The sequence below is a fragment of the Mustelus asterias genome, chromosome 3 (genome assembly GCF_964213995.1).
Source record: "Mustelus asterias chromosome 3, sMusAst1.hap1.1, whole genome shotgun sequence".
NCBI lineage: Eukaryota > Metazoa > Chordata > Chondrichthyes > Carcharhiniformes > Triakidae > Mustelus > Mustelus asterias.
The window spans coordinates 71,189,921-71,217,658 of NC_135803.1; the positions used below are offsets into that span (position 1 = coordinate 71,189,921).

The 27,738-nt window shown below is 44.3% G+C and overlaps 1 protein-coding gene across 1 annotated transcript in view; it reads left to right on the top strand.

Moving 5' to 3' along the window:
* LOC144491830 (NACHT, LRR and PYD domains-containing protein 3-like) overlaps window positions 1-27,738 on the top strand; it is a 94,346-nt gene that overhangs the window by 9,381 nt on the left and 57,227 nt on the right. Inside the window, 3 exon segments of the mRNA XM_078210122.1 lie at window positions 7,060-7,123; window positions 15,483-15,731; window positions 26,738-26,791. Coding sequence (XP_078066248.1) covers window positions 7,060-7,123; window positions 15,483-15,731; window positions 26,738-26,791 — 367 coding nt within the window.

Sequence of the window (27,738 nt, forward strand, 5' to 3'; positions counted from 1 at the left end):
AAACAGGCAGGAGCCAATTTGAATTTGCAAACAAAGGTCTATTTGTAGGAGCCTGTTTGTAATGTTCAGTGCAAATGACAGGGAGCATAGAACATAGAAAAACTATAGCACAAACAGGCCCTTCGGCCCACAAGTTGCGCCGGTCATGTCCCTACCTACCTAGGCCTATATATAGGCTTACCTATAACCCTCAATCCTATTAAGTCCCATGTACTCATCCAGAAGTCTCTTAAAAGACCCTATCGAGTTTGCCTCCACCACCATTGATGGCAGCCGATTCCACTCACCCACCACCCTCTGGGTGAAAAACTTACCCCTGACATCTCCTCTGTACCTACTCCCCAGCACCTTTAACCTGTGTCCTCTCGTAGCAGTCATTTCAGCCCTGGGAAAAAGCCTCTGAGAATCCACCCGATCTATACCTCTCAACATCTTGTACACCTCTACCAGGTCGCCTCTCATCCTTTGTCTCTCCAAGGAGAAAAGACCGAGTCCCTCAACCTATCCTCATAAGGCATGCCACCCAATCCAGGCAACATCCTTGTAAATCTTCTCTGCACCCTTTCAATAATTTCTACATCCTTCCTGTAATGAGGCGACCAGAACTGAGCACAGTACTCTAGGTGGGGTCTGACAAGGGTCTTATAAAGCTGCATCATTATCTCCCGACTCCTAAACTCAATCCCTCGATTGATGCAGGCCAGCACACCATACGCCTTCTTAACCACCTCCTCTACCTGATTTAAGAGTCCTACGGACCCGGACCCCAAGGTCCTTCTGATCCTCTGCACTGCTAAGAGTCTTACCCTTGATATTATACTCCGTCATCCCATTTGACCTGCCAAAATGTACCACTACACATTTATCCGGGTTGAAGCATTCCCTGTATATGCTCATCCATTGGTACTAATCCTTGGGCAGCCCAACCAGGGTTCTTAAAGAGACCACAGGAGTCCACTCAAAAAACTGGAAGAGGGAATGCCACAGAAATACTGTGATCTGATGCTGGTCATGCAGTGCTACCCTCAGCCCTTCTTACTGCTGCATCGCTCACTGCTCCAGGTCAGCCAAATGTCCACAGATTCTTACCGAGACTTTGGCAGCTCACCAACCCAGTGTAAATAAGCGTAACGGTTCAAGCCTTATGTTACTCTGGAGAAAAGGCGGCTGAGGGGGTAACCTGATTGACATTTCAAATTATGAAAAGTTTTGATAGAGTGGACAGAGAGAGAATGTTTCCCCTTGTGGGGAAGAATAGGCTTATATAAGATGGTCAATTAAATAAATTTTACAGAGAATTCAGAAGAAACTTCTTCACCCAAAGTGGTGAGAATATGTAATTCAGTACCACAGGAAATTGTTGAAGCAAATACTATAGGCGCATTTAAGGGGAAGCTAGACAAACATATGAGGGTAAAAGTAAAATACTGCGGATGCTGGAATCTGAAACAAAAGCAGAAAATGCTGGAACATTTCAGTAGGTCTGACAGCATCTGTGGGGAGAGAATAGAGTCAATGTTTGAAGTCCAGGTTACCCTTCGTCAGAGCTGAGAGTAAAGAGAATCAGCAGAGATGTATATTATGGGGAGGGTGGAGGAATTGGACAAAGGGAATGTAAACAACGATACAGAAGATTGAAAAGGTGCTAAAAGTGTTCATTAAGTGATCAGAATGTGTTAATGGCAGAACAGAGGTACAAATTGTTAAAGGACTGCCTGAGGAATGTGGCAGTTGACCTGAAGGAGTGAGTGTGAGAGTGAGAGTGGTGGATGGAAAGGAGGAGAGCTGGAATGGAGAAGTGGAAAAAATGGAAGTGAGAAAACATGATGATAAAATAGGTGAATGAGATGAAATAAAATAAAATAAATGGAAATGGGGTGAAGGTGGGGGAGAGAGTTCATGCTCTCAAGTTGCTGAACTCAGTGTTCAGTCCAGAAGGCTGTAAAGTGCCCAATCGAAAGATGAGGTGCTGTTCCTCCAGTTTGCGTTGGTGTTTGATTCGCGGAGACTGGTGGGGTGAAAAGTGAGGACAAGAAGGACCCTATCCTGATTCTGGGAGGGAGGGAAGGGAGTGAGAACAGTGACCCGCGGGATGAATCAGACACAGTTGAGAGCCCTCTCAACCACAGTGGGTGAAAGCGTAGAGGACAACAGGCCCCTGTCTACATCAATGAGGATGAAGTAAAAAGGGTTGAGATCTTCAAGTTTTTAGGTGTCCAGATCACCAACAATCTGTCCTGGTCCCCCCATGCCGACACTATAGTTAAGACAGCCCACCAACTTTCTACTTTCTCAGAAGATTAAGGAGATTTGGCATGTCAGCTACGACTCTCACCAGCTTTTACAGATGCACCATAGAAAACGTTCTTTCTGGTTGTATTAGTTTGGTACGGCTCCTGCTCTGCCCAAGACTGCAAGAAATTACAAAAGGTCGTGAATGTAGTCCAATCCACCATGCAAACCAACCTCCCATTCATTGTCTTAGCTACACTTTCCGTTGCCTCAGCAAAGCAGCCAGCATAATTAAGGACACCACACACCCCGGACATTCTTTCTTCCACCTTCTTCCATCGGGAAAAAGATACAAAAGCCTGAGGTCATGTACCAACTAACTCAAGAACAGCTTCTTCCCCGCTGCTATCAGATTTTTGAATGGACCTACCTTGCATTAAATTGATCTTTCTCCCTAGCTATAACTATAACACTACATTCTGCATTCTCTTGTTTCCTTCTCTATGTACAGTATGCTTAGTCCATATAGCACGCAAGAAACAATACATTTCACTGTATACTAACACGTGACAATAATAAATCAAATCAAAACCACGACTGAGGAAACATATGAGGGTGAAGGGTTACAATGGTAGTTTTAGATGAGGTAAGAAAGGAGAAGGCTCATGTGGAGCATAAACACCAACATGGACTTGTTGGGCGAATTAATCTGTTTCTGTATTGTTACTATACTGTATGTAATACAGGTATGAAGTGGACTGTACTCTCCCAATACAGGCAAACCTTGAAAACTGCCTTCAGTATCTTGAGACTGCAATCAAACTTAAACATGGGCACCCATGGTAGTTTGGGGGTGGTTCAAAGGTCACGCACTCGCTCCAGTAAGATCAATTTCTCTTTCTTCTGTGAGGGCAGCAGTTTAAGTCCCAGTTCAGCATGAGTTTTCACTTACCAGTCCACCGTACACAAACTTCTCAGGGGACAGCAGAGAGCAACACCACACATATCTGCAAACATAATGTTAACGGGTGGGGTGGATGGAGCTTGAGAGGGAGGCGTCGAATGTTGTTGTTGATGTCAGTCTCTTTCCTCATCCCCCCTTTACATTCTGGACGATTCTCTTCCTTTGCCTCCCACTCTCCCGGTTCTCACATCACATTGGGATGGACAGGGAACGAGCACCACTGCCCGCGCGCGCGGCACCGACTGACCGTTAAATTTTAAACGGTCGCCGCGCGTGAGCCCTGTTTCCCGGTGCGCATCGGTCCGCCAGGCATGAGGGCTGAATGAGTGAGACACCGAGTGAGCGCTGTGCCGTGTTTTGTTTTCTTCAGTGTACATCTATGGCTCACCCTGGTCAGTCTGCAGATCAACATAAATTTCCAGACACACTCACTGACCAGTACAGATCAAAATGCCATACGCTGCGACTGGCACTAGGGTTGCCAACCCTCCAGGATTGGCCTGGAGTCTCCAGACGCTGGAGGTAAATCTCTATCACACAGCTCTGCAACTCTGGAGAGAGAAAACAATAGGATATTAACAACGTTTTTTTGTCATTTTGTCTATGCATTTTTCTATACCAGGTAGATTATTGAAGCAGAAAGTACTAAAAAAAAACGCAGCAGCATTAGTGGAGTTAACATTAAGAATGTGTGGAGTTTGCACTTTCTCCCTATGTCTGTGTTGGGTTTCTTCGGGTGCTCTGGTTTCCTCCCACAGTCCAAAGATGCTTTTGGCTCTACTAAATTGACCTTAGTGTCAGGGGGATTCGCAGGGTAAATGTAGAGGGTTACGGGAATAGGGTCTGGGTAGGATTGTGGTTGATCAAGACTTGATGGGCTGAATGGCTTCCCTCTGCACTGTAGAGATTCTATGAACAAAGAAAAGTACAGCACAGGAACTGGTCCTTCGGCCCTCCAAGCCTGTGGCAACCATGATGTCTGCCTAAACTAAAATCGTCTGCACTTACGGAGTCCGTATCCTTCCATACCCATCCTATTCATGTATTCGTCTAGTTGCCCCTTAAATGCCGCTATCGTACCTACTCCCACCACCTTCCCAGGCAGCGCATTCCATACATTCACCACCCTCTGTGTAAAAAAAAAACTTGCCTTGTACATCTCCCCATGCGCCTTAAATCTATGTTCCCTAGCACATGACCTTTCTACCCTAGGAAAGAGCATCTGACTATCCACTCTGTCCATGCCACTCATAATCTTGTAAACCTCTATCAGGTCACCCCGCAACCTCTGCCATTCCAGTGAGAACAAACCGAGTTTATCCAATCTCTCCTCATAGCTAATACCCTCCAGACCAGGCGACATCCTGGTAAACCTCTTCTGTACCCTCTCCAAAGCATCCACATCCTTCTGGTAAGTGTGGCGACCAGAATTGTACACAATATTCTAAATGAGGTCTAACTAAGGTTCTGTACAGCTGCAGCATGACCTGCCAATTTTTATACTCAATGCACCAACCGATGAAGGCAAGCATACCGTATGCTTTCTTGACTACCTTATCCACTTGCATTGCCACTTTCAGTAATTGGTGTGAATTGATATGATTCTTCTGGTTTTTTTCAGACCTCCAGCATCTGCAGTATTTTATTTTATGAAAGAAATATTGAAAATGGAGGGGGAGGCTATTTGGGTAATGGTCAAGAACCATTCAACTGGGTAATAAGTCGTTTTGCTTTCCAATGATGTAGGAAGGCAGTATGTCACAACGATGGATGTGTTGACTGACTAAAAGCTATAAAGTGGGGACAGTTCGGGTAATGAAACCCCCAGGAGTACATTTAATTACAATTGGCAACCCTATCTGACATTAGCACTACAACAGTCAATCAACCAATGTTGTTGCTTAACCAACTTCCATATGAATCTAAACGAAAAAGTAATTTCAAGAAAGCCTCAGTGAACCTCAATGAACCTCACTAAAGCTGTGGTTTTCAATCTTCTTTTGGTTAAGGAACCCTACAATACATCATGAAATTCTGTGGAACTCCTGCCCTCTCCCCTTTCTCCCTATTATATTTTTTAAAATGAAAAAGTAAAACATGATTGAATGAAAATGATTAATTTTTGTTAAATATAAGTAGAATATGTCTTGAAAGATCGAAAAATTTGATAAAATTTTTAAATGATCTGAAAATTGCACCGAACCCTTTAGTGATGCTCATGGAACCCATGAGTTCCAGGGAAACCTGGTTTGAAAACACTACATTAAGGACTTCCTCTACACTGCATTCACCAATGTATTTTCCATTTGATACATTCAACTTGTCATCTATCTCTTGTATTCCACTATATTTAATATACTATTGCAAGATCCTGGATAATTGCCGAGGAAAGTCATTCATACATCTATAGTCAGAATATAGGAAACCATAGGCCAATTAGTTTAACATCTGTTGTTGGAAAATTGTTAGAATCCATTATAAAGGAAATAATAACATAATGATGGCCACGAAGGCCATGGGAATCAATAGATATGCCCGTGGGCTTCATTGAGTGCGAGCAGAGTGCATTGAGAAGCGGTCAGCAGGAGTTTTTAAACCTGTTGCCCTACCCGGCTGTTGTAGGTCTTGATGAAGACTACCTGACTGTAAGCTGCAGGCGCAGCCCTTTCCTTTGGTACGTAATAAAGGATGTTGGTGATAGGAAACTGGCATTTAGCTGAATTACTACACTGACGATGGGGAGAAAATTGTTTTTCTCCTTCCCTCTGTAGAAAGATAGAAAAGAAAAGGGCTACTATAAGATTGGCAGACTCTGCTAGGGTTTTTGTTTAATCAACTTAGATGTAGGATTCACTTTAAATCAATGGGGAGCAAGTTTGCTGGTAATTGTAATGAGGTGTTTTAAATACTTGTAGTTTTAAAGGTACATGTAATATCTTTAATTAGTCCATACACATAAATATATCTTCTACACATTTTTAGAAATTAAACAAAGAAACTTTGATACCAAACATATGTTAGATACATTCCTTTAAAGCACCCAACTGTTGGAATCACAAGGCCATAAAGGACACTTAATAGCCTCACTAGACACCTTATCAGAAACAACTGATACAAGAGAGAGTTTTAATGAAGCTGCCTTCCCAGTTTCTAATCAAAACAGAATCAGAAAGATATTAATGTCTTAGCTAACGAAAAAGTTATGGTAGGGGACTTAGTGGGAACTGACAAGAATTAATGGTAAAATAATGATACCCTTTGAAACTGCAGGTAGTGATAAAAAGCTCAGTCATTGAATTGATAAGCAATATATACATGTGTTTCAATATGTTGGCAATAAGCAAAACTTATCAGGGCTATAATTAGGAAATACCCTGAAGGCACGATGAATTGACCACATCCCTTAGAGATTCAGTTAACTGCATTGACAAGGCCATAAAATACTAATGGCTTTTGTAGGCCCCCTTTATCAATTAAAGGATGCCCATGTGAGACTGTTTTAGTGAAAATGCTTTGTGAGGCCACTATCAAAAATAGAAACATGATGTCTCACTAAGAGACTCGAGGACAGACTTGGGGATGATATACTGCGGTATCCCACAAGGTATCGTGATCTCATAGATGAGGGTGGTTCAGTACTTTTTTCTATTGGATCATTACGTAAAGTATGTCATTTGTAACACTTTTAATTGGATTGTGTCCAACTGACTGTGAGTTACAGAATTGTATAAACCAGGATGATTTTCTTTGTCTGTTAGAGTGGTATCTCTGATCCATTGTGTCGAGAGACTACCCCCCTAGCTAGCAAGTAAAATGAAGACAGTCGGTTAAGTATCTTGTGTTAATGTGTCTTTGTGTTAAAGTCAAACTCGGAAGAGGAGATTTCAACACTTCCTGACAACCTCCGTAAGTCAAGAGTCTTCTCCGGTAAGAAAAACCCATTATGCCTCTTTTCAGGAAACTCGAGCCCTATGACACCAGCAGGTAAGGCTAGGCCCGATATACTGAGTGTATGCATTACGTCTTCTGTGCTAACAACATTGAAGGAGACGAAAAATTGTTGACAGTATGCAGGGCCCCGACTCTCAGTGAGAAAATAAGTTTGACTTATCTGGATGCCCCCAACTCAAAACTTTTACTGAGCCAGTAGACCTGGTGAAAAACCACTGTGCCCCGAAGCCCCGTACAATTCTCCAGAGGTATTGCTTCGACATGGCTGGAAGAACTCATAAGAATCATAAGAACTAAGAGAAGGAGAAGGCAATTCTGCCCCTTGAGCCTGCTCCGCTATTTAAGATGATTGATCTCATCTCAGCCTCAATTCCACTTTACTGCCCATTCACCATAGCCCTTTAAACCCTTACTAATTAAAAATCTCTCTCCCTAAAATTTACTTGAAGTCCTGGTATCCACCACACTCTGGGGCAGTGAATTCCACAGACCCAGGACCCTTTGAGAGAAGTAATTTCTCCTCATCTCTGATTTAAATCTGCTACCCCTTATCCTAATCCACTTATCCTTATCCACTTTGGCAGATGTACCAGAGAAAGCATCCTTTCTGGATGTATCATAGCTTGATATGGCTCCTGTTCTGATCAAGATCACAGGAAACTACAAAGGGTGGTTAACGTAGCCCAGTGAAACACTGTTTTCCAGCCTCCCATCCATTGACTCTGTCTACACTTCCCGCTGCCTTGGAACAGCAGCCAGCATAAATCAAGGACCTCTTGTTCTAGATTTCCCGACAAAAGGAAACACCCTCTCCACGTGTACTTTGCCGATCTCCCTTATCATCTTATACACCTCAATTAGATCTCCTCTCATTCTTCTAAATGTCAGGGAGTAAACTGCTCAATCTCTCTTCATAAGTCAAACCCCTCATCTCTGGCATCAATCTAATGAACCTCTGAACCTCCTCCAATGCAACTACATCCCTCCTCAAGGGGACCAAAACTGTACACAATATTTGAAGTGCAGTCTCACTAATGCTTTGCACAGTAGCAGCAACACTTCATTACTTTTATATTCTATCTGTATACTCATTTTCTGTGATTCAAGCACGAGTACACCCAGATTTCTCTGCACAGTAGCACTACGAAGTTCCTCTCCATTTAGATAATAAATTGCCTTTGTACTTTTCCTACCAAAATGAATAACCTCACACTAATTTACGTTAAACTTCATCTGCAGAATTTTGCTCCATTCACTTAACCTACCCATATTAATTTGTAAACTTCTTATTTCATTATTGCAACTTATTATCCCACCTATTTTAGTGTCATCTGCAAATTTGGCTATGGTACCTACTATCCTTGAATCCAAGTCATTACTACAGATTATAAGTAGTTGGGGCCCGAGGACTGAACCCTGTGACACCCACTAGTTACATTTTGCCGACCCAAGAAAGACACATTTATCCCAAATCCCTGCTTTCTGTTGGTTAGACAATCCTCTATTCTCTAGCAATGTGGTTAACTCTCAAATGTCCTCTGAAATGGAGGGTGGTTAGTGATGGGCAATAAATGCTGGCCCTGCCAGTGATGCTCACATCCCATAAATGAATTTAAAAAGCTAATAAATTACCCCTAATCCTATGTGAACTAACCTTGTGTATTAACCTTTTGTGTGGCAGCTTATCAAATGCCTTCTGGAAGTCCAGATAGACTACATCCACAGGATCTCCATTATCCAACTTGCTTGTTACATCTTGTCATCTTTCCTCCTGTCAAGAATATATTCTGGTTGGGAGAACTTGAATATCTCAAGTATCTGCCACTGTTCATCAACAGTCCTACCATGTAGCCTTCCTGCCCAGTCCACTAGGGCCAAATCTGTCCTCATGCCTATGTAATTTCCTTTGTTTAAATCCAGAATGCTAGTGTGGGCCTCCAGTTTCTCACCCACAAACTGAATTTGAAATTCTATGATCATGCTATGATCACTCTACCATCCTTAACAATGACATCATTTATTTGCCCGACCTCATTACATAATACCAAAACTAGAATCACCTGCTCCCTGGTTGATTCCACAACATGTTGCTCCAAAAGACAACCTCTAATACATTCATTGAACTCTACCTTCAGGTTATCCTTGCCAATTTGATTATTCCAGTCAATATGCATGTTTTTGATTTATTATTGTGCATGTATTGGTATACAATGAAAAGTATTGTTTCTTGAGCGCTATACAGAGAAAGCATACCATTCATAGAGTACAAAGGGGAGAAGGAAAGGAGAGAGTGCAGAATGTAGTGTTGCAGTCATAGCTAGGGTGTAGAGAAAAATCAACTTAATATAAGGTAGGTCCATTCAAAAGTCTGATGGTAGCAGGGAAGAAGCTGTTCTTGAGTCAGCTGGTACGTGACCTCAGACTTCTGTATCTTTTTTCCCGACGGGGTGCATGGGGTCCTTGATTTATGCTGGCTGCTGTTCCAAGGCAGCGGGAAGTGTAGACAGAGTCAATGGATGGGAGGCTGGAAAACAGTGTTTCACTGGGCTACGTTAACCACCCTTTGTAGTTTCCTGTGATCTTGATCAGAACAGGAGCCATATCAAGCTGTGACACATCCAGAAAGGATGCTTTCTCTGGTACATCTGCCAAAGTTGGTGAGAGTCGTAGCAGTCATGCGAATCCCCTTAGCCTCCTGAGAAAGTAGATGCGAAGGTGGGCTTTCTTAACTATTGCATCAGTGTAGAGGGACCAAGACAGGTAGTTGGTGATCTGGACACCTAGAAACCTGAAGCTCTCGACCATTACCACTTCATTCCCATTGATGTAGACAGGGCATGTCCTCCTCTGCGCTTCCTGAAGTCGATGACTATCTGCTTCATTTTACTGACATTGAGGGAGAGATTATTGTCGTCGCACCAATTCACCAGCTTCTCTATTTTGTTTCTGCACTCTGTCTCATCATTGTTTGAGATCTGACCCACTACGGTTGTGTCATCAGCAAACATGAAAATTGAGTTGGTGGGGAATTTGGCCACACAGTTAAAATCACCCATCTTTAGTGCCATACTTTTCTCTCAAGCCCTCAGTATTTCTTGGTTTACACTTTGTGCCACTGTGGAACTAGTGTTTGGGATCTGTAGATCATCCCACCAGGGACTTCTTTCCCTTGCTATTTCTTATTTCTACTTAGACATTCTGCGTCTTAGACTCCAGTGCCTATATCATTTCTCTGTCACTACCCTTTGCTTTCTGTTGATACTCAGACTCATCACTAACCTGTACTCAAACCTTCATAAATTTTCTGTGCAGCTGAACCCTCACCCCCACTATTTAGTTTAAAGCCCTCTCTACTTCCATATATATAAGGTTCCCAAAACACTAGTCCCAGCATGGTTCAGTTGTAGGTCATCCCAGTGGTACAGGCCTCACTTTTCCCAGTATTAATGCCATTGCCCCATGAATCAAAATCTACTTCTTCCACAAGAGTCTTTAAGCCATATTTTCATCTCTCTAATTTTATGTACCCTTTGCCAATTTGCACATGGCTCAGGTAATAATTCAGAGATTACTTGTGCTTGGAGGTGGAAGATGTGGGCCAGATCCTAAATGAGCACTTTGCATCTATATTCACCAAGGAGAAGGACATAGAGGATAATGAGATAAGTGTGGAGCATGTTAATATGTTAGGGCATTTTGAGATCAAGAAAAATGTGGTATTGGGTCTCTTGAAGAGTATTAAGGTGGATAAGTCCCCAGGGCCCGGTGGGATCTACCCCAGGTTATTGTGAGGGCAAGAGAGGAGATTGCTGGGGCACTGACAAAGATCTTTGTATCCTCGCTAGCCACCGGAGAAGTCCCAGAGGACTGGCTAGTAGGTAAAGTTGTTCCTCTATTCAAGAAAGGAAAAAGGGATAATCCAGGAAATTATAGATCGGTTAGTCTCACATTGGTGGTTGGGATGCTATTGGAGAGGATTCTTAGGGATAGGATTTACGAACATTTGGAAAACCTTGGCCTAATTAGGGAAGGTCAGCATGGCTTTGTGCGAGGAAGGTCTTGTCTTACTATCTTGATTGATTTTTTCGAGAAGGTGATCAATGAGAGTAGAGCAATGGATATTGTCTACATGGATTTTAGAAAGGCTTTCAACAAGGTCCCTCATGGTAGAATAAGATGCATGAGATCCACAGTGACTTGGCTTGCCCATAGAACAGTAAGAAGTCTCACAACACCAGGTTAAACTCCGTAACCTGTTGGACTTTAACCTGGTGTTGTGAGACTTCTTACTGTGCTTACCCCAGTTCAACACCGGCATCTCCACATCTTGCCCATAGAAGTCAGAGAGTAGTGGTGGAAGGGTGTTTTTCTGGCTGGACGTCCGTGACTAATGGTGTTCCGTAGAGATCCGTACTGGGATATAGTTTGTGATATATATATAAATGATTTGAATGAAATTGCAGATGGGTAGGTTAGTAAGTTTGCAGACAATACAAAGATAGGTGGAGTGTGGATATTGCAGAAGGCTGTCAAAGGATACAGCGGGATATAGATCAGTTGCAGATATGGGTGGAGAAATGGCAGATGGAGTTTAATACGGGAGAGTGCGAGGTGCTGCACTTTGGGAGATCAAATGTAAATGGTAAATATACAGTTAATGGCAGGACCCAGAACAGCATTGATGTATAGAGGGATCTTGGGGTACAAGTTCATAGTTCCCTGAAAGTGGCCACACAAGTAGGTAGGGTGGTAAAGAAGGCATATGGCATGCTTGCCTTTATTGGTCAGGGCATTGAGTACAAGAGTCAGGATGTCAAGTTGCAGCTTTATTAAACTTTGGTTAGGTTGCACTTAAGAATATTGCATTAAATTCTGGTCGCTACATTACAGGAAGGATGTGGAGACTTTGGAAAGGGTGCAGAAGAGGTTGACCAGGATGCGGCCTGGATTAGAGGGTATGAGCTATAAGGAGAAGCTGGACAAACTAGGGTTGTTTTCTCTGGAGCCGTAAATAAAATTATGAGAGGCATAGATAGGTTTGACAGTCAGAATCTTTTCTTCAGAGTTTATATGTCTAATACTAGGGGGCATGCACTTAGGGTGAGAGGGGGGAAGTTCAAAGGAGATGTGAGGGGCAAGTTTATTACATAGAGTGGTAGGTGTCTGGAACACACTTCCAGGGGTGGTGGTGTAGGCAGATATAATAGAGGCATTTAGGGGGCTTTTAGATAAATATGCAAGGAATAGAGAGCAATGGACCAAGGGCAGTCAGATGGGATTAGCTTAATTTGGCGTCATGTTCGGCACAAAATCGTGGGCCGAAGGGCCTGTTCCTATGCTGTACTGTTCTATGTTCTATTATCTTGGCAGTTCTGTTTGCTAATTTAGTGGCCATCTCCTCAAACTGCCAACACAAAATCTTCATCCTTGTTCTACCTACGTCGTTGGTACCTACATGAACTATGGCCATGGGATCCATCACTCCCACTGCAAGTTCCTCTCCAGCCCACAGCATATGTCCCGAACTCTGGCACTGGGCAGGCAACACAGCCTTCGAGACTCTCGATCCTGGCTACAGAGAACAATGTCTATTCTCCTGACTATACTATCCCCAATTACAACTACATTTGCCTTTTCTCCCTCCACTTGAACCAAGGTGCTGTGATGAGTTTGCTCATTCTCCCTACAGTACTGCTTTCATCCACACAGGGAGCAAGAATTTCAAACTTGTTGGACAAGGGCAGTGGCTGAGGCTCCTGCAGTGCTATCTCTTGGATCCCTCTACCTGCCTCACTTGCAGTCACATCCTCCTGTCCCCAGAGAGGTTCTGGGGAATCTCTCACTGAGTTCTTGGCTAGGTTGTGGAAATTAGCTCAATATTGTGAATTTGGACCACCTCTAAATGGAATGTTGTGAGACAGATTGGTATGTAGCATAAATGACCTAACCACTCAAAAGAAGATGTTGGCAGAACCCAATTTGGACTTTTTAAAAAAGCCATTGAAATAGCCTTGTCACTTGAGAACTCAGAAAAAGGAGCTCAGGAACTATAAGGGGTATCAGACAGCAATGTCCTCCAATTAGGGGGAGGGACCCCATGTAACCAGTCCTTAATCAAAACTGCTTGCATAAATCAAGTGTTAAAGAGCCCCTTTCGATGTAGGAACCCTAATGTCACCACCAGACAGTCAAGGAAAGGCAGTGACAACCCCAGGAGTATTAGAGAACGTACTCCAGAGAGGTGTGGTTGTCAGATGACAGATTATTGCAAGCACTGTCAAAGGACTCAGCCACAGGTAAGTTTCAGGAACAGGCAAAATGCATGCTGCCTAAGAAGAAAGCCGAGGCCAGTACCTGAGCGTATCAGGGAAATATCCCCTCTTCCAGAGACAGGGACACTACAGCTCAATCATATTAGTACAAAAAATGTTGCCCCGATGGTAGTAGAATTACTAGTGAATGGCCATCCGTTGAAGATGGAACTGGACATGGGATCTGCAGTCTCCGTTATCAGAGATTAGATATATAAAAGTGTCTCCAATAGGGCATCCAACTTCTGAGGTTGGAGGATACGAAGGCCAGTGTAGCCACTTACACGGGGAAATCTTTACAGATCAAAGGCACCACTTATAGGCAACATTCTGCTTGTCTCCAACTCATTATTGGACAGGGGCATGGACCAAGCCTTATGGAGAGAGATTGGGTCCAGCTGACCTGTTTGGAGGTCTTCAGGCTAGGCATGGGGGTCTGTACAAAGTTAATAGCTGATACTCTGAAGTTTTTCAAGAGGGCCTGGGAAAAATGAAAGGAGCCAAGGCCAAGATTACAATGTTACACCTATGTATTTCAGAGAAATGTCAGTCCCTTACTCCATGCTGGAGAAGGTGGAAACCAAACGATGGCACCTTAAGAGCTTGACAAATCAGTTTGCCTTTGGGAGTGAACTATAAACTAACAGTCAATCGGGTCTCCAAACTCAGTAGGTTCTCCAAATCAGAGATTTGTACGCTAAGTTGACAGGTGGCAAGATGTTCTCCAAGTTGGACATGAGCCACACCTTTCTTCAGCTTGAATTGGACAAGTCCTCCTGGAAATATGTGACAATCAACATACATAAGGCACTCAATGAGTATATCCGTTTGCCCTTTCGGGTCTCATTAGTGTGTGCCGGCTTCCAAAGAGTTATGGAGAACATCTTTCAAAGGCTACACAAGGTAGCAGTATACTGAGGTGACATCTTGGTCAAAGGAATTCCCCCTATCGCCTCTGCTCGGATATAATGAAAGACGCGCTGATTAGGTGCATTGACCCGAACAGGTGCCGGAGTGTGGTGACTAGGGGAATTTCACAGTAACTTCTTGCAGTGTTAATGTAAGCCTTACTTCTGACTAATAAATAAACTTTACTTTTTAACTTTACAATGTTGGGTCTTGTTATTGGCAGCCTACAAATATCTTCTGGAATACTGCTCTGGAACCAAGATAGCTAATGCTGACGCACTGAGCTGTCTCCCATTGCCCACTAGCCTGGCTCCTTTACCATTGGAACAGGTTTTTATGACTTTTTGGAGATCTTGCTTGTGTCAGCAAGGCAGATTAAAAGCCTGGACCCAAAAAGATCCAACCTTATCCAAAATAAAGCACATGATTCTATACGGTGGATTCCAAGGACAACTCCATGAAGAAACGAAGCCCTACCTCATTAAGAAAGCTGACCTTGGTATTGAAGATGGGATTATTGTTTGGGGGTCCCAAGTAATTGTTTCACCCCCCAGGACGACGTCCAATATCAATGGAACTACATAATGGCCACCCAGGAAAATCAAAAATAAAGATGCTGGCTAGGAGTTACATGTGGTAGCCTGGTCTTGACTTTGACATCACAGACTTGGTGAAGCGATGTAACCTGTACCAGGAAAATCAAAAACTTTCACCCTCAGCCTCCCTACACCCATGAGAGTGGCCTGGCACATCATGGGTGCGTGTGCCTGTGGATTTTGCAGGCCCCTTTATGGGTTCCATGTGTTTAATCATAGTGGACGCACACTCCAAGTGGTTGGAGGTACACCGCATGGGCTCCACGACTTCACAGGCTACAATCGAGAAATTATAACAAAGCTTCAGTGTACATGGAATATCGAAAGTCCTGGTTTCCAGTAACGGCACAGCCTTTACTAGCAGCTGTTCAATGGTATCTGACACATCCGAGCAGCACCTTATCACTTACCATCAAATAGACTGGCAGAACGGGCAGGTTAGATCTTCAAAAATGGCAGGAAAAAACAACTGATGACATCCATGGAGACTAAACTTACACAATTTCTATTTGATTACAGGGCACATCGCACACAACAGCAGTTGTTGTTCTAGCAGAGCTATTGATGGGACGACAGCTTCATACCAGATTGAGCCTGCTATTCCCAATCTTGGCGGGGAGGATGGAGTCCCAACGGGAAAACCAAAAAAAAATGATGAATCTGCAAGGACAGCGAGAACTTTTGCAACAGGTGGTCTGGTTCACTTGTGGAACTTCCAGGATGGACCCAGATGGGATTGTTATGGAGAAAACGGGACCAGTATCTTAGGTCAAAATTCAGGCTAAAACCCTGAAAAAGTACTTGGACCATCTCAGAACCAGGGAGTCCCTGTCCCAGTAGGTCCCACCACCAGCCATGGAGGTAGCCACTGCCGGTGCCAGCTCTCAGCTTGAAGCTGACTCACGTTGGCCTCTCCAGCGAGTGTAGTTACAGACTTGGAGATGGAGACTGAAGAAGTGGGACTCTGGGCAGTAACCCGCATCAGTAATCCTGCAATGCTCTCTGCAGAAAATAAGGACTCCTGTTCGGTTTACGCCACCTGACCCAGCCCTGCCTTCAATGGACCTCCAACCGAGCACCAGTGATGGAAAGGACCTCCTTGCAGTGCGGGTACTGGGAGAGACTCAGACCTAAAGGGAGGGAGAGATGTTATGATGGCCACGAGGTATCATCAATAGATCTCCCCGAGGGCTTCATGGAGTATGAACTGCCTTATTGAGCCAGCAGAGGCTCGTCCAATGGGAAGTGGTCACCCAGGGTTTCAAATCTGTTACTCTACCTGGATCATTGTTATAGGTCCCGAGATGAAGAGTACTTAACTGTAAGCCTTTCCTTTGATGCATAATAAAAGAATGTAAGTGATGGGAAACTGGCATTTGGCTGCTCTACCATGTGGTTTCTCAGGTCTGTTTCCTAAATATGGTGCTTGGCCTGGTTTGATTGGCAATGACCTCGGTTATTGTTTGAAGATGTTTCTTGGCCAGAGGTAGGGGACTGAGACAATCACGGGCTTTGTTTCCAAATGACCAATTCTAGTCAGAAAATGTCTTGTGGATGACTCCAGGAGATGGATGGTGACACGTTTTAGCCTGGAATGTATCATTTTACCCCTTTGAGACAATGAGGCAGTTGGGAATCCCCAGACTAATCAGGGGACAATTGGTGGCCAACTTTTATAGCATATTATTGTCCTTTATTTTAAAAAATGAGAAATCAGTTCCAGAAGATTCCACATTGAGCACAGTTTACTTTTAAAAGTTATGAAAATATCATGCCTTGGGCATAGTAAGAAGTCTCACAACATCAGGTTAAAGTCCAACAGGTTTATTTGGAATCACGAGCTTTTGGAGCGCTGCTCCTTCGTCAGGTGAGTGGAGAAGTGGGTTCACAAACTCGGTATATATAGGCAGAGACACAATTGCAAGATAATGATTGGAATGCGAGTTTTTACAGGTAATCAAGTCTTTACAGGAGAGAGGGATAAACAAGGTTAAAGAGGTGTGAATTGCCTCAAGCCAGATCTTTACTGGGCATGGCAACCCGAGTCAGGATTTTCATCCTTGTTGCAGACTTTGATGTTCAGCCTCTTAATTGATTACATCCTTACCCTTCAAGTAACCAGGTCAAGTCACAGAGTTCTCTTAAACAGCTGTTTAAATGCATCTATATAGCGAGGACGCAGGAAAGTCGCAGGTCAGTGCCAGTAACTAGCCAGAGTCCAGAATTCAGGAATACACAAGCAGTTATAGTTTCAAATTCAATTAAAAGTAATTAGCATATGCCAACCAAGGTCTAGGAGTTATCTCTCAGCACTCACAGTTATTGATAAAGGTTACATCATTCATAAGGTACAGGTACAGATATAGGGGAGGTAATGCCAGAGTGGTGCGATTGCTAGACTATTAATCTAGAAACTCAGCTAATGTTCTGGGGACCTGGGTTCGAATCCCACCGTAGCAGATAGTGGAATTTGAATTCACTAAAAAATATCTGGAATTAAGAGTCTACTGATGACCATGAAACCATTGTCAATTATCAGAAAAACCCATCTGGTTCACTAATGCCCTTTAGGGAACGAAATCTGCCATCCTTACCTGGTCTGACCTAAAGTTTATTTATTAGCATCACAAGTAGGCTTACATTAACACTGCAATGAAGTTACTGTGAAAAATCCCCTGGTCACCACACTCTGGTGCCTGTTCGGGTACACTGAGGGAGAATTTAGCATGGTCAATACACCTAACCAGCACGTCTTTTGGACAGTGGGAGAAAACTGGAGCACCTGGAGGAAACCCACGCAGATACAGGAAAAGCATGCAGATTCCACGTAGACAAGCCGGGAATCGAATCGGGCCCCTGGCGCTGTGAGGCAGCACTGGTAACCACTGTGCCACCATGCCTACATGTGACCTCCAGAGCCACAACAATGTGGTTGACTCTCAACTGCCCTCTGAAATGGCCTAGCAAGCCACTCACTTGTATCAATCACTATGAAGGCAATAAAAAGGAATGAAACCAAACAGACCATCTGGCATAAACCTAGGCACTGGAAAAGACAACAGCAAAACAAGCAGCCCTGTCGACCCTACAAAGCCCTCCTTACAAACATCTGGGGGCTAGTGCCAAAGTTGGGAGAGCTGTTTCACAGACTAGTCAAGCCTGACATAGTCATTCTCACAGAATCATACCTTACAGACAATGTCCCATTACCATCCCTGGATGTGTCTTATCCCACCAACTAGAGGTGGTGGCAGCACAGTGGTATACAGACCCACTAGAGGTGGCGGCAGCACAGTGGTATACAGTCGTGAGGGACTTTATGGGAGTCCTCAACGTTGTCTCCGGACCCTATGTCTCATGGCTTCAGGTTAAACATGGGCAAGGAAACATCTTGCTGGTTACCATGTACTGTCCTCCTTTGGCAGATGAATCAATATTCCTCCATGTTGAACAACACTTGGAGGACGAACTAAGGGTAGCAAGAGTACAAAATGAACTCTGGGTGGGGGAGTTCAATGTCAACCACCAGGAGTGGCTCAGCAACAGCACTACCATTTGAGCTTGTTGGGTCCGAAAGGATATAACTGCCAGACAGGGTCTGTAGCAAGTGGTGAGGGAACCAACAACAGCGAAAATCCATTTGACCTCATCCTTACCAATTTGCCGGCTGCAGATGCATTTGTCCACGACAGTATTGTAAGAGTGACCACAGTCCTTTTGGAGACAAAGTCCTGCCTTCACATTGAGAAAAACCTCCATCGTGTTGTGTGACACTATCACCATGTGAAATGGGACAGATTTTGAATAGATCGAGCAACTCAAGACTGGGCATCCATGAGGCACTGTGGGTCATGAACAGCAGCAGAACTATACTCCAGCACAATCTGCAACCTCATCACCAGGCATATCCCCCACTCAAAAGTTACCATCAAGTCAAGGGATCAACCCTGGTTCAATGGAAAGTGCAAAAAGGCGTGCCAGTGGTAAAATTAGGTATCAAATTGGTGAAGCTACCAAACAGGACTATTTGTATGCCAAACAGCATAAACAGCAAGTGATGTAAAGAGCTAAATGATCCCACAACCAATGGATCAGATCCAAACTCTGCAGTCCTGCCATATGCAGTCAGGAATGGTAGTGGACAATTAAACAACTCAGCGGAGGAGGAGGCTCCACAAACATCCCCATCCTCAGAGATGGGGGAGCCCAACACATCAGTGCAAAAGACAAGGCTGAAGCATTCGCAGCAATCTTCAGCCAGAAGGGCCGAGTGGATGATTCATCTCGACCTCCTTCAGTGGTCCCCAGCAAGTCAGATGCTAGTCTCCAGCCAATTTGATTCACTCCACGTGATAGCAAGAAATGGTTGCAGGCACTGGATACTGCAAAGGCAATGGGCCCTGATAACATTCCAGCATAGTACTGAAGACTTGTGCTCCAGAACTCGCAGCTCCTCTAGCCAAGCTCTTCCAGTACAGTTACAACACTGGAATCTACCCAACAATGTGGAAAATTGCCCTGGTATGTCCTGTACACAAAAAACAACAAATCCAACCCAGCCAATTACCACCCCATCAATCTACTCTTGATCACAAGATCTACTCTGGAACACAAGTCTTCAGTAAAGTGATGGAAGGGGTCATCAACAGTGCTATCAAGCAGCACCTGCTCAGTGACACCCAGTTTGGGTTTAGCCAGGTGTCTCAGCTCTTGACCTCATTACAGTCTTGGTTCAAACATGGACAAAAGAGCTGAATTCCAGAGGTGAGATGAGAGTGACAGCCCTTGACATCAAGGCCATGTTCGACCGAGCATGGCATTAAGGAGCCCTAGCAAAACTGCAATCAATGGGTATCTGGGGCAAACGCTCTGCTGGTTGGAGTCATACCTGGAACATCGAAAAATAGTTGCGGTTGTGTGGGGTCAGTCAACTCAATCCAGGACATCTCTGCAGACTCCCTCAGGTTAGTATCCTAGGCACAACCATCTTCAGCTGTTTCATCAATGACCTTCCCTCATAAGGTCAGAAGTAGGGACGTTTGCCGATGATTACACAATGTTCAGCACTATTCACAACTCCTCTGATACTGAAGCAATCCATGTTCAAATGCAACAAGATCTGGACAATATCCAGATTTGGGCTGACAAGTGGCAAATAACATTCACACCACACAAATGCCAGGCAATGACTATCGCGAATAAGAGACACTCTAACCACCGCCCCTTGACATTCAACGGTATTAGCATCACTGAATCCCCCACTGTCAAATCCTTGGAGTTACCATTGACCAGAAACTCAATTGGACTCACCACCTAAACACAGTGGCTACAAGAGTAGGTCAGAGGCTAGGAATACTACGCCGAGTAACTCACCTCCTGACTCCCCAAAGCCTATCCAACATCAACAAGGCACAAGTCAGGAGTGTGATGGAATACTCCCCACTTGCCTGGATGGGTGCAGCCCCAACAACACTCAAGAAGCTTGACACCATCTAGGACAAAGCAGCCCGCTTGATTGGCACCACATCTACAAATATTCAATCCACCACCGACACTCAGTAGCAGCAATGTGTACTATCTACAAGATGCACTGCAACAATTCACCAAAGATCTTTAGGCAGCGCCTTCCAAACCCATGACCACTTCCATCTAGAAGGACAAGAGCAGCAGATACATGGGAACGCCACCACCTACAAGTTCCCCTCCAAACCACTCACCATCCTGACTTGGCAATATATCGCTGTTCCTTCAAAGTCACTGGGTCAAAATCCTGGAATTCCCTCCCTAACGGCATTGTAGGTCAACCCACAGCACATGGACTGAGAGTACAGTTTTAGAATAAAGGGATGTCAATTTAAGCACGAGGTGAGGAGGAATTTCTTCTCTGAGGGTTGAGTCTACAGTTAAATACACAGTTAAGTGAACATATACTAATCATCAAGGCCATTCATTTGTAATCTTGATGGAAAAACAAATCATGGATTTTTGATGCCTAAAACACTGGTAAAAATTCTATAGGGCTGTATAATTAGAGCAGAATTAGTTTAATTTGATCACTATGGTCAGTAACCCTATAATAAATAGCACATTATCTGATATAACAATCTGTTTATAATAAAAGTGTATCAACCCACCCAATGCCAAAAATGCTTGCATTTCAGATTGCAAACAACACAATTAAACATGATACATCCAACACACATTTCTCATCAATCAAATTAAAATGCGTGTCATACTTTAAAAAGAGACAAAACCACAGAAAGTGCAGAGAAACCTTCCAGAATCAGGTTTAAAGCAATAGAAATTAGAAAATACAATGAAGAATAATCAGCACAATTTCAAAAGGAAATGTCATGCGTGACCAAACTTTTGAATTTTTGAAGAAAGTGGAAATTTCCACTCCATCTGACGAAGGAGCAGCGCTCCGAAAGCTTATGGTATTTGCTACCAAATAAACCTGTTGGACTTTAACCTGGTGTTGTGAGACTTCTTACTGTGTTCACCCCAGTCCAACGCCGGCATCTCCACATTAAGGTGAGAAACACAGTAAGATGTTTAACAACACCAGGTTAAAGTCCAACAGGTTTATTTGGTAGCAAATGCCACTAGCTTTCGGAGTGCTGCCCCTTTGTCAGGTGGAGTGGAGAAATGCTCACAAACAGGGCATGATGTGGTTAAAGAGACGTGTATTGTCTCCAGACAGGACAGCTAGTGAGATTTTGCACATCCAGGCAGGTTGTGGGGGTTACAGATAGTGTGACATGAACGCAGTATCCCGGTTGAGGCCGTCCCCATGTGTGCGGAACCTGGCTATCAGTCTCTGCTCAGCGACTCTGCGCTGTCGTGTGTCGTGAAGGCCGCCTTGGAGAACGCTTACCTGGAGATCAGAGGCTGAATGCCCGTGACCGCTGAAGTGCTCCCCAACGGGAAGAGAACAGTCTTGCCTGGTGATTGTCGAGCGATGTTCATTCATCCGTTGTCGTAGCATCTGCATGGTTTCCCCAATGTACCATGCCTCGGGACATCCTTTCCTGCAGCGTAACAGGTAGACAACGTTGACCGAGTTGCAAGAGTATGTAACGTGTACCTGGTGGATGGTGTTCTTGCGTGAGATGATGGCATCCATGTCGATGATCCAGCACGTCTTGCAGAGGTTGCTGTGGCAGGGTTGTGTGGTGCCATGGTCACTGTTCTCCTGAAGGCTGGGTAGTTTGCTGCAGACAATGGTCTGTTTGAGGTTGTGCGGTTGTTTGAAGGCAAGAAGTGGGGGTGCGGGGATGGCCTTGGCGAGATGTTCGTCCTCATCAATGACATGTTGAAGGCCCAGAGGAGATGTCGTAGCTTCTCCGCTCAACGCTGTCAACTGCCAGTTTCCAGATGTAATTTTACAACTCATCCGCTTCATCCTGGACCACAATGTCTTCACCTTCAACGACCAGTTCTTCATCCAGACACACGGAACAGCCATGGGGACCAAATTCGCACCTCAATATGCCAACATTTTCATGCACAGGTTCGAACAAGACTTCTTCACCGCACAGGACCTTCAACCGATGCTATACACTAGATACATCGATGACATTTTCTTCGTTTGGACTCATGGTGAACAATCACTGAAACAACTATATGATGACATCAACAAGTTCCATCCCACCATCAGACTCACCATGGACTACTTTCCGGAATCGGTTGCATTCTTGGACACACGCATCTCCATTAAGGACGGTCACCTCAGCACCTCACTGTACCACAAGCCCACGGATAACCTCACGATGCTCCACTTCTCCAGCTTCCACCCTAAACACGTTAAAGAAGCCATCCCCTACGGACAAGCCCTCCGTATACACAGGATCTGCTCGGATGAGGAGGATCGCAACAGACACCGCCAGACACTGAAAGATGACCTCATAAGAACAGGATATGGTGCTCGACTCATTGCTTGACAGTTCCGACGCTCCAAACACGGGACATGACGGACAGAGTATCCTTCCTCGTCCAGTACTTCCCCGGAGCAGAGAAGCTACGACATCTTCTCCGGAGGCTTCAACATGTCGTTGATGAAGCGAACATCTCGCCAAGGCCATCCCCACACCCCCACTTCTTGCCTTCAAACAACCGCACAACCTCAAACAGACCATTGTCCGCAGCAAACTACCCAGCCATCAGGAGAACAGTGACCACGGCACCACACAACCCTGCCACCTCTGCAACCTCTGCAAGACATGCCGGATCATCGACACGGATGCCATAATCTCACGCGAGAACACCATCCACTAGGTACACAGTACATTCTCTTGCAACTCGGCCAACGTTGTCTACCTGTTACGCTGCAGGAAAGGATGTCCTGAGGCATGGTACATTGGGGAAACCATGCAGACGCTATGACAATGGATGAATGAACACCGCTCGACAATCACCAGGCAAGACTGTTCTCTTCCCGTTGGGGAGCACTTCAGCAGTCACGGGCATTCAGCCTCTGATCTCCAGGTAAGCGTTCTCCAAGGCGGCCTTCATGACACATGACAGCGCAGATTCGCTGAGCAGAGACTGATAGCCAGGTTCCGCACACATGAGGACAGCCTCAACCGGGATATTGGGTTCATGTCACACTATCTGTCACCTCCACAACCTGCCTGGATGTGCAAAATCTCACTAGCTGTCCTGTCTGGAGACAATACACATCTCTTTAACCTGTGCTTTATGCTCCCTCCACTCACATTGTTTGTACCTTTAAGGCTCGATTATCTGTAATTATTCCAATCATTATTCTGTAAATTGAGTTTGTGTCTCTCTATGCCCTGTTTGTGAGCATTTCTCCACTCCACCTGACAGCGCTCCGAAAGCTAGTGGCATTTGCTACCAAATAAACCTGTTGGACTTTAACCTGGTGTTGTTAAACTTCTTACCGTGTTTACCCCAGTCCAACGCCGGCATCTCCACATAAGGTGAGAAAACCAGCATGTAACTTTTCGGCTGCACAGCCATATTTTCTCTCCACATTTTATTGCACTCTGTGCAAAAATTATCTGAGGGCAAGGTTTTCGTCATCACTGTAATAGAATCGGGCCTAATAGAGGCAGCAAGACCAGCTCCACACAGATCAGGGCGCCATCTTTAAAGGTGCCACAAACTGCAATAAAAATAAATTGCCCCCACCCTCCCATGACACATAGGAACTCTGCACAAGCATCAAGGCAACTCCACTACTTAGTAGACATTGGGTACCGCCCCTCCTCGACAATCATCAGGCTCTCCAACTGCACAGGCATCAGGGGTGACCCTTCCCCCACCACACAGATATCGAGGTGACTCCCCTCCCCACCACACAAGCATAGCCATAACCCTTCATCCCCCCCCTCCCCACCACACAGGCATCAGGGCAACTCTCACCCCATAGAAGCACCGTGCCCCTTCCCCTATCACACATAAAGGGGAACCCCTCCCAGAATGGGGCATCCCACATAGCCTGTTCCTGGCACTGCCTAGGCATATCCCTCTTCCCCTGGGGGCTATACCTCAACTGCTTCCCATTTTTATATACCTGTTGTAAGCCTAGATGAATATTCAGTGAAGCGGGGGGGGGGGGGAGCATATGCTTATGTTCAGTTTTATTTAAAAGTAATGGCTGGAACCTTGTCACATCACCGGCAAGCATCTGATAAAATCGGAGAACAAGATAACGATGGCAAGAATCTCGTTTCTCGAATCTCACAGGATTTTGGGCCCATGTCACTGTTTACGCTGACGGCAAACGAGAACTCAAAATTCCGCACTTTGAGTATAATGTAGGAACGTATGAACTTTTTCATTTGGCAGGAAGAATAGAAAAGCTTTATACTGTTTAAATGGAGAGAGATTGCAGAATTTGATTTTATAGAAGATCTGGGTGTCCAAGTACACGAATCACAAAAAGCTCTTCTGCATGTACAACAAATGATTTGGAAGGCAAATGGAATGTTGGCATTTATTGCAAGGGGAATAGAATATTAAATTAGGGAAGGTTTACTGCAGCTGTGCAGGGTCTTTGTGAGACCACACCTGGAATACTGTATACAGTTTTGATCTCCTTATTTGAGAAAAGATAGAACAGTTCAGAGAAGGTTCACTCAATTCATTCCTGGGATGAAGGGCCTATCTTATGAACAAAGGTTGAACAGGTTGGGCTTATACCCATTGGAGTTAAAAAAGAGAGGTGACCTTATAGAACCATTTAAGATTCTGTGGAAATCTGATAAGATAGATACTAGAAGAATTTTTCTATTTGTGGGAGAGACTAGAACTAAGGGACACAGTTTAAGAATGAGGGGTCTACTATTTAAGATGGAGATTAGGAGAACTTTTTTCTCTCAAAGGGTCATTCATATTTGGAATTATCTTCCCCAGAGATCAGTGGAAGCTAAGTCATTGAATTTATTCAAGGTAACATTATACAGTGTTTTGATAGACAAGGGAGTCAAGACTTATGGGGGCTGACAACAAAGTGGGATTGAGACCACAACCAGATCAGCCATGATCTTATTGAATGACAGAGCAAACTCAAAGGGCTTAATGGCCTAGCCCTGCTCCTAACTCTTACGTTCCTACATTGGTGTTGATACACCTTGTATGTGATGTTAAACCTAATCTCTTTTTGCAGTTTCGATTGCAAGTCTTATTTATGAAGTTACCTTTGGTGGGGTTGGGTGAACGCACTGGCTTTGAGGTGAGCTCACTGGCCCTGTGGAGAGATATGATTCTTTTTCTTTGTCGTTGAATGCATCTGAAGTATCCTCCATTGTTCCCAACCGCAACATTTATAAATATCATGGGCAAGATTTTACGGCCTCGCTCAGGCAGGACTGGAAATTCCCACCTGAGGTCAATGGAGATTTCTGTTGTTGGACCCTCACCCACTCTGATTATGGGCGGTGAGGTGATAGAGTTCCGGCCCATGGTTCTGCTTGACAGCTGCAGACAACTTCAAAGCAGCTAAGTGCTATTACTTCCTCTTCTGGTGTACGTGTTCACTAATGAGATGCAAATGTATTATAATATTCCCAATGTCGAATGGCAGGAAATGCAGCACACTACTGATGAGGGAGGGGAAGCTCACGGCAAGCCTTCATGCCAACATAAAATACGACTTTGGCCTTCTCATAATACTTTCCACTTCCATTGACAAACCCAGCATTAACAGAAGAGGAAATATCCCTGCCCCAGAGTAATGCTCTAGGGACCCAGGTTCAAATCCTGTCATGGCAGATGGTGAAATTTGAATTAGTTAAAAATCTGGAATTAAAAGTCTAATGATGGCCATGAAACCATTGTTGATTGTTATAAAAAAACCATCTGGTTCACTGATGCCCTTTAGGGAAGGAAATGTGTTGGTCTGGCCTAAATGTGACTCTAGATCCACAGCAATGTGGTTTACTCTGAAGTGCTCTCTGAAATGGTCCAGCAAGCCACTCAGCTCAAGGGCAATTGGGGATGGGATGCCCACATCCGATGAATGAATAAAAAAAGCTCTGTCCTCCCGTTTTGTTCATGTTGTTTATTTTTGCATTTACCAACCTTAATCTTGTCTTCTATATCTTTTGAATACAGCTGTTGATTATTCTGCCATTCACACCCACTCTGGACAAAATCTTTTGTTTCTTTGCTAAGAACCTCCCTTTGCATTTTATGCCATTAGTCAGTGAATCTCTCCCTGCCTCCAACCTGTCACAGACCTTTGTTTTTTTCTTCCTCCCACATTTTACCTGCTCAAAGCCTATTACATTTCAATCTACCTTCAGTTCTGAAAAAAGGTCCTGGACCTGAAGCACCACAGATTCTTCCAGATCTACTGGGTATGTCCAACATTCGCTTTTTATATTTCAGATTTCCAGCATTTGCAATATTTTTTTTATTTCATAAAAATGGCAATAGGTACAGACATTCCAAGTTAAGTTAGAATTGGGCATATGTTTCCCATTTTTTCATTTTTAACTCCCCTAAGACTCTCAACCTGCTTGATGAGGTCTATGTATCAGCAGGAACGAAAGCCTGAAGCAAAATAAATATAAAACACCTTCCAGTAAACTACCACGTGGAAGCAAAGCTTCAAGTGGAAAATTGGCTATACAAACAACTGAAACCGACAATGTGGCCTGCAACCCACAGAAATAGGAAGTCAACTATTAGAGCTTCAGCAAAAACAGTGGGTAATAACATAATCTAGAAACTGTGAGCTCTGTAGATAATGGCTTGTTCAACAATTGTCAACTGTTTATAAATTCATTTACAGAATGTGGGTGTCACTAGCTAGGCCAGCATTTATTGCCCATCCCTAGTTACCCTTGAGAAGGTAGTGGTGAGCTGCTTTCTTGAACCACTGCAGTCCCTGAGCTGTAGGTGCACCCACAGTGCTGTTGGGAGGGAGTTTCAGGATTTTGACCCAATGACAGTGAAGGAACGGTGACATATTTCCAAGTCAGGATGGTGAGTGACTTGGAAGGGATCTTCCAGGTGGTAGTGTTTCCAGGTATCTGCTGCCCTTGTCATTCTAGATGGTAACAGTCGGGGCTTTGGAAGGTGCTGCCTAAGGGCTGTATTTAACACTGGAGGCCAATGTCCCTCTTTAGATAGCTTGAATGTGGTGACCATGGAGTTAAAACAATTTCCAAAAACTTGCCTTCCCATTCCTGCATAACCACTGTCTTTCAACTCACTGGACCCTCTGCTTAGGCAATCAAGGCACCTTTTTGTCTCAGTCAGCATCCTCAGAAGTATGTGAATACCAGGCTCCTGTGATGTT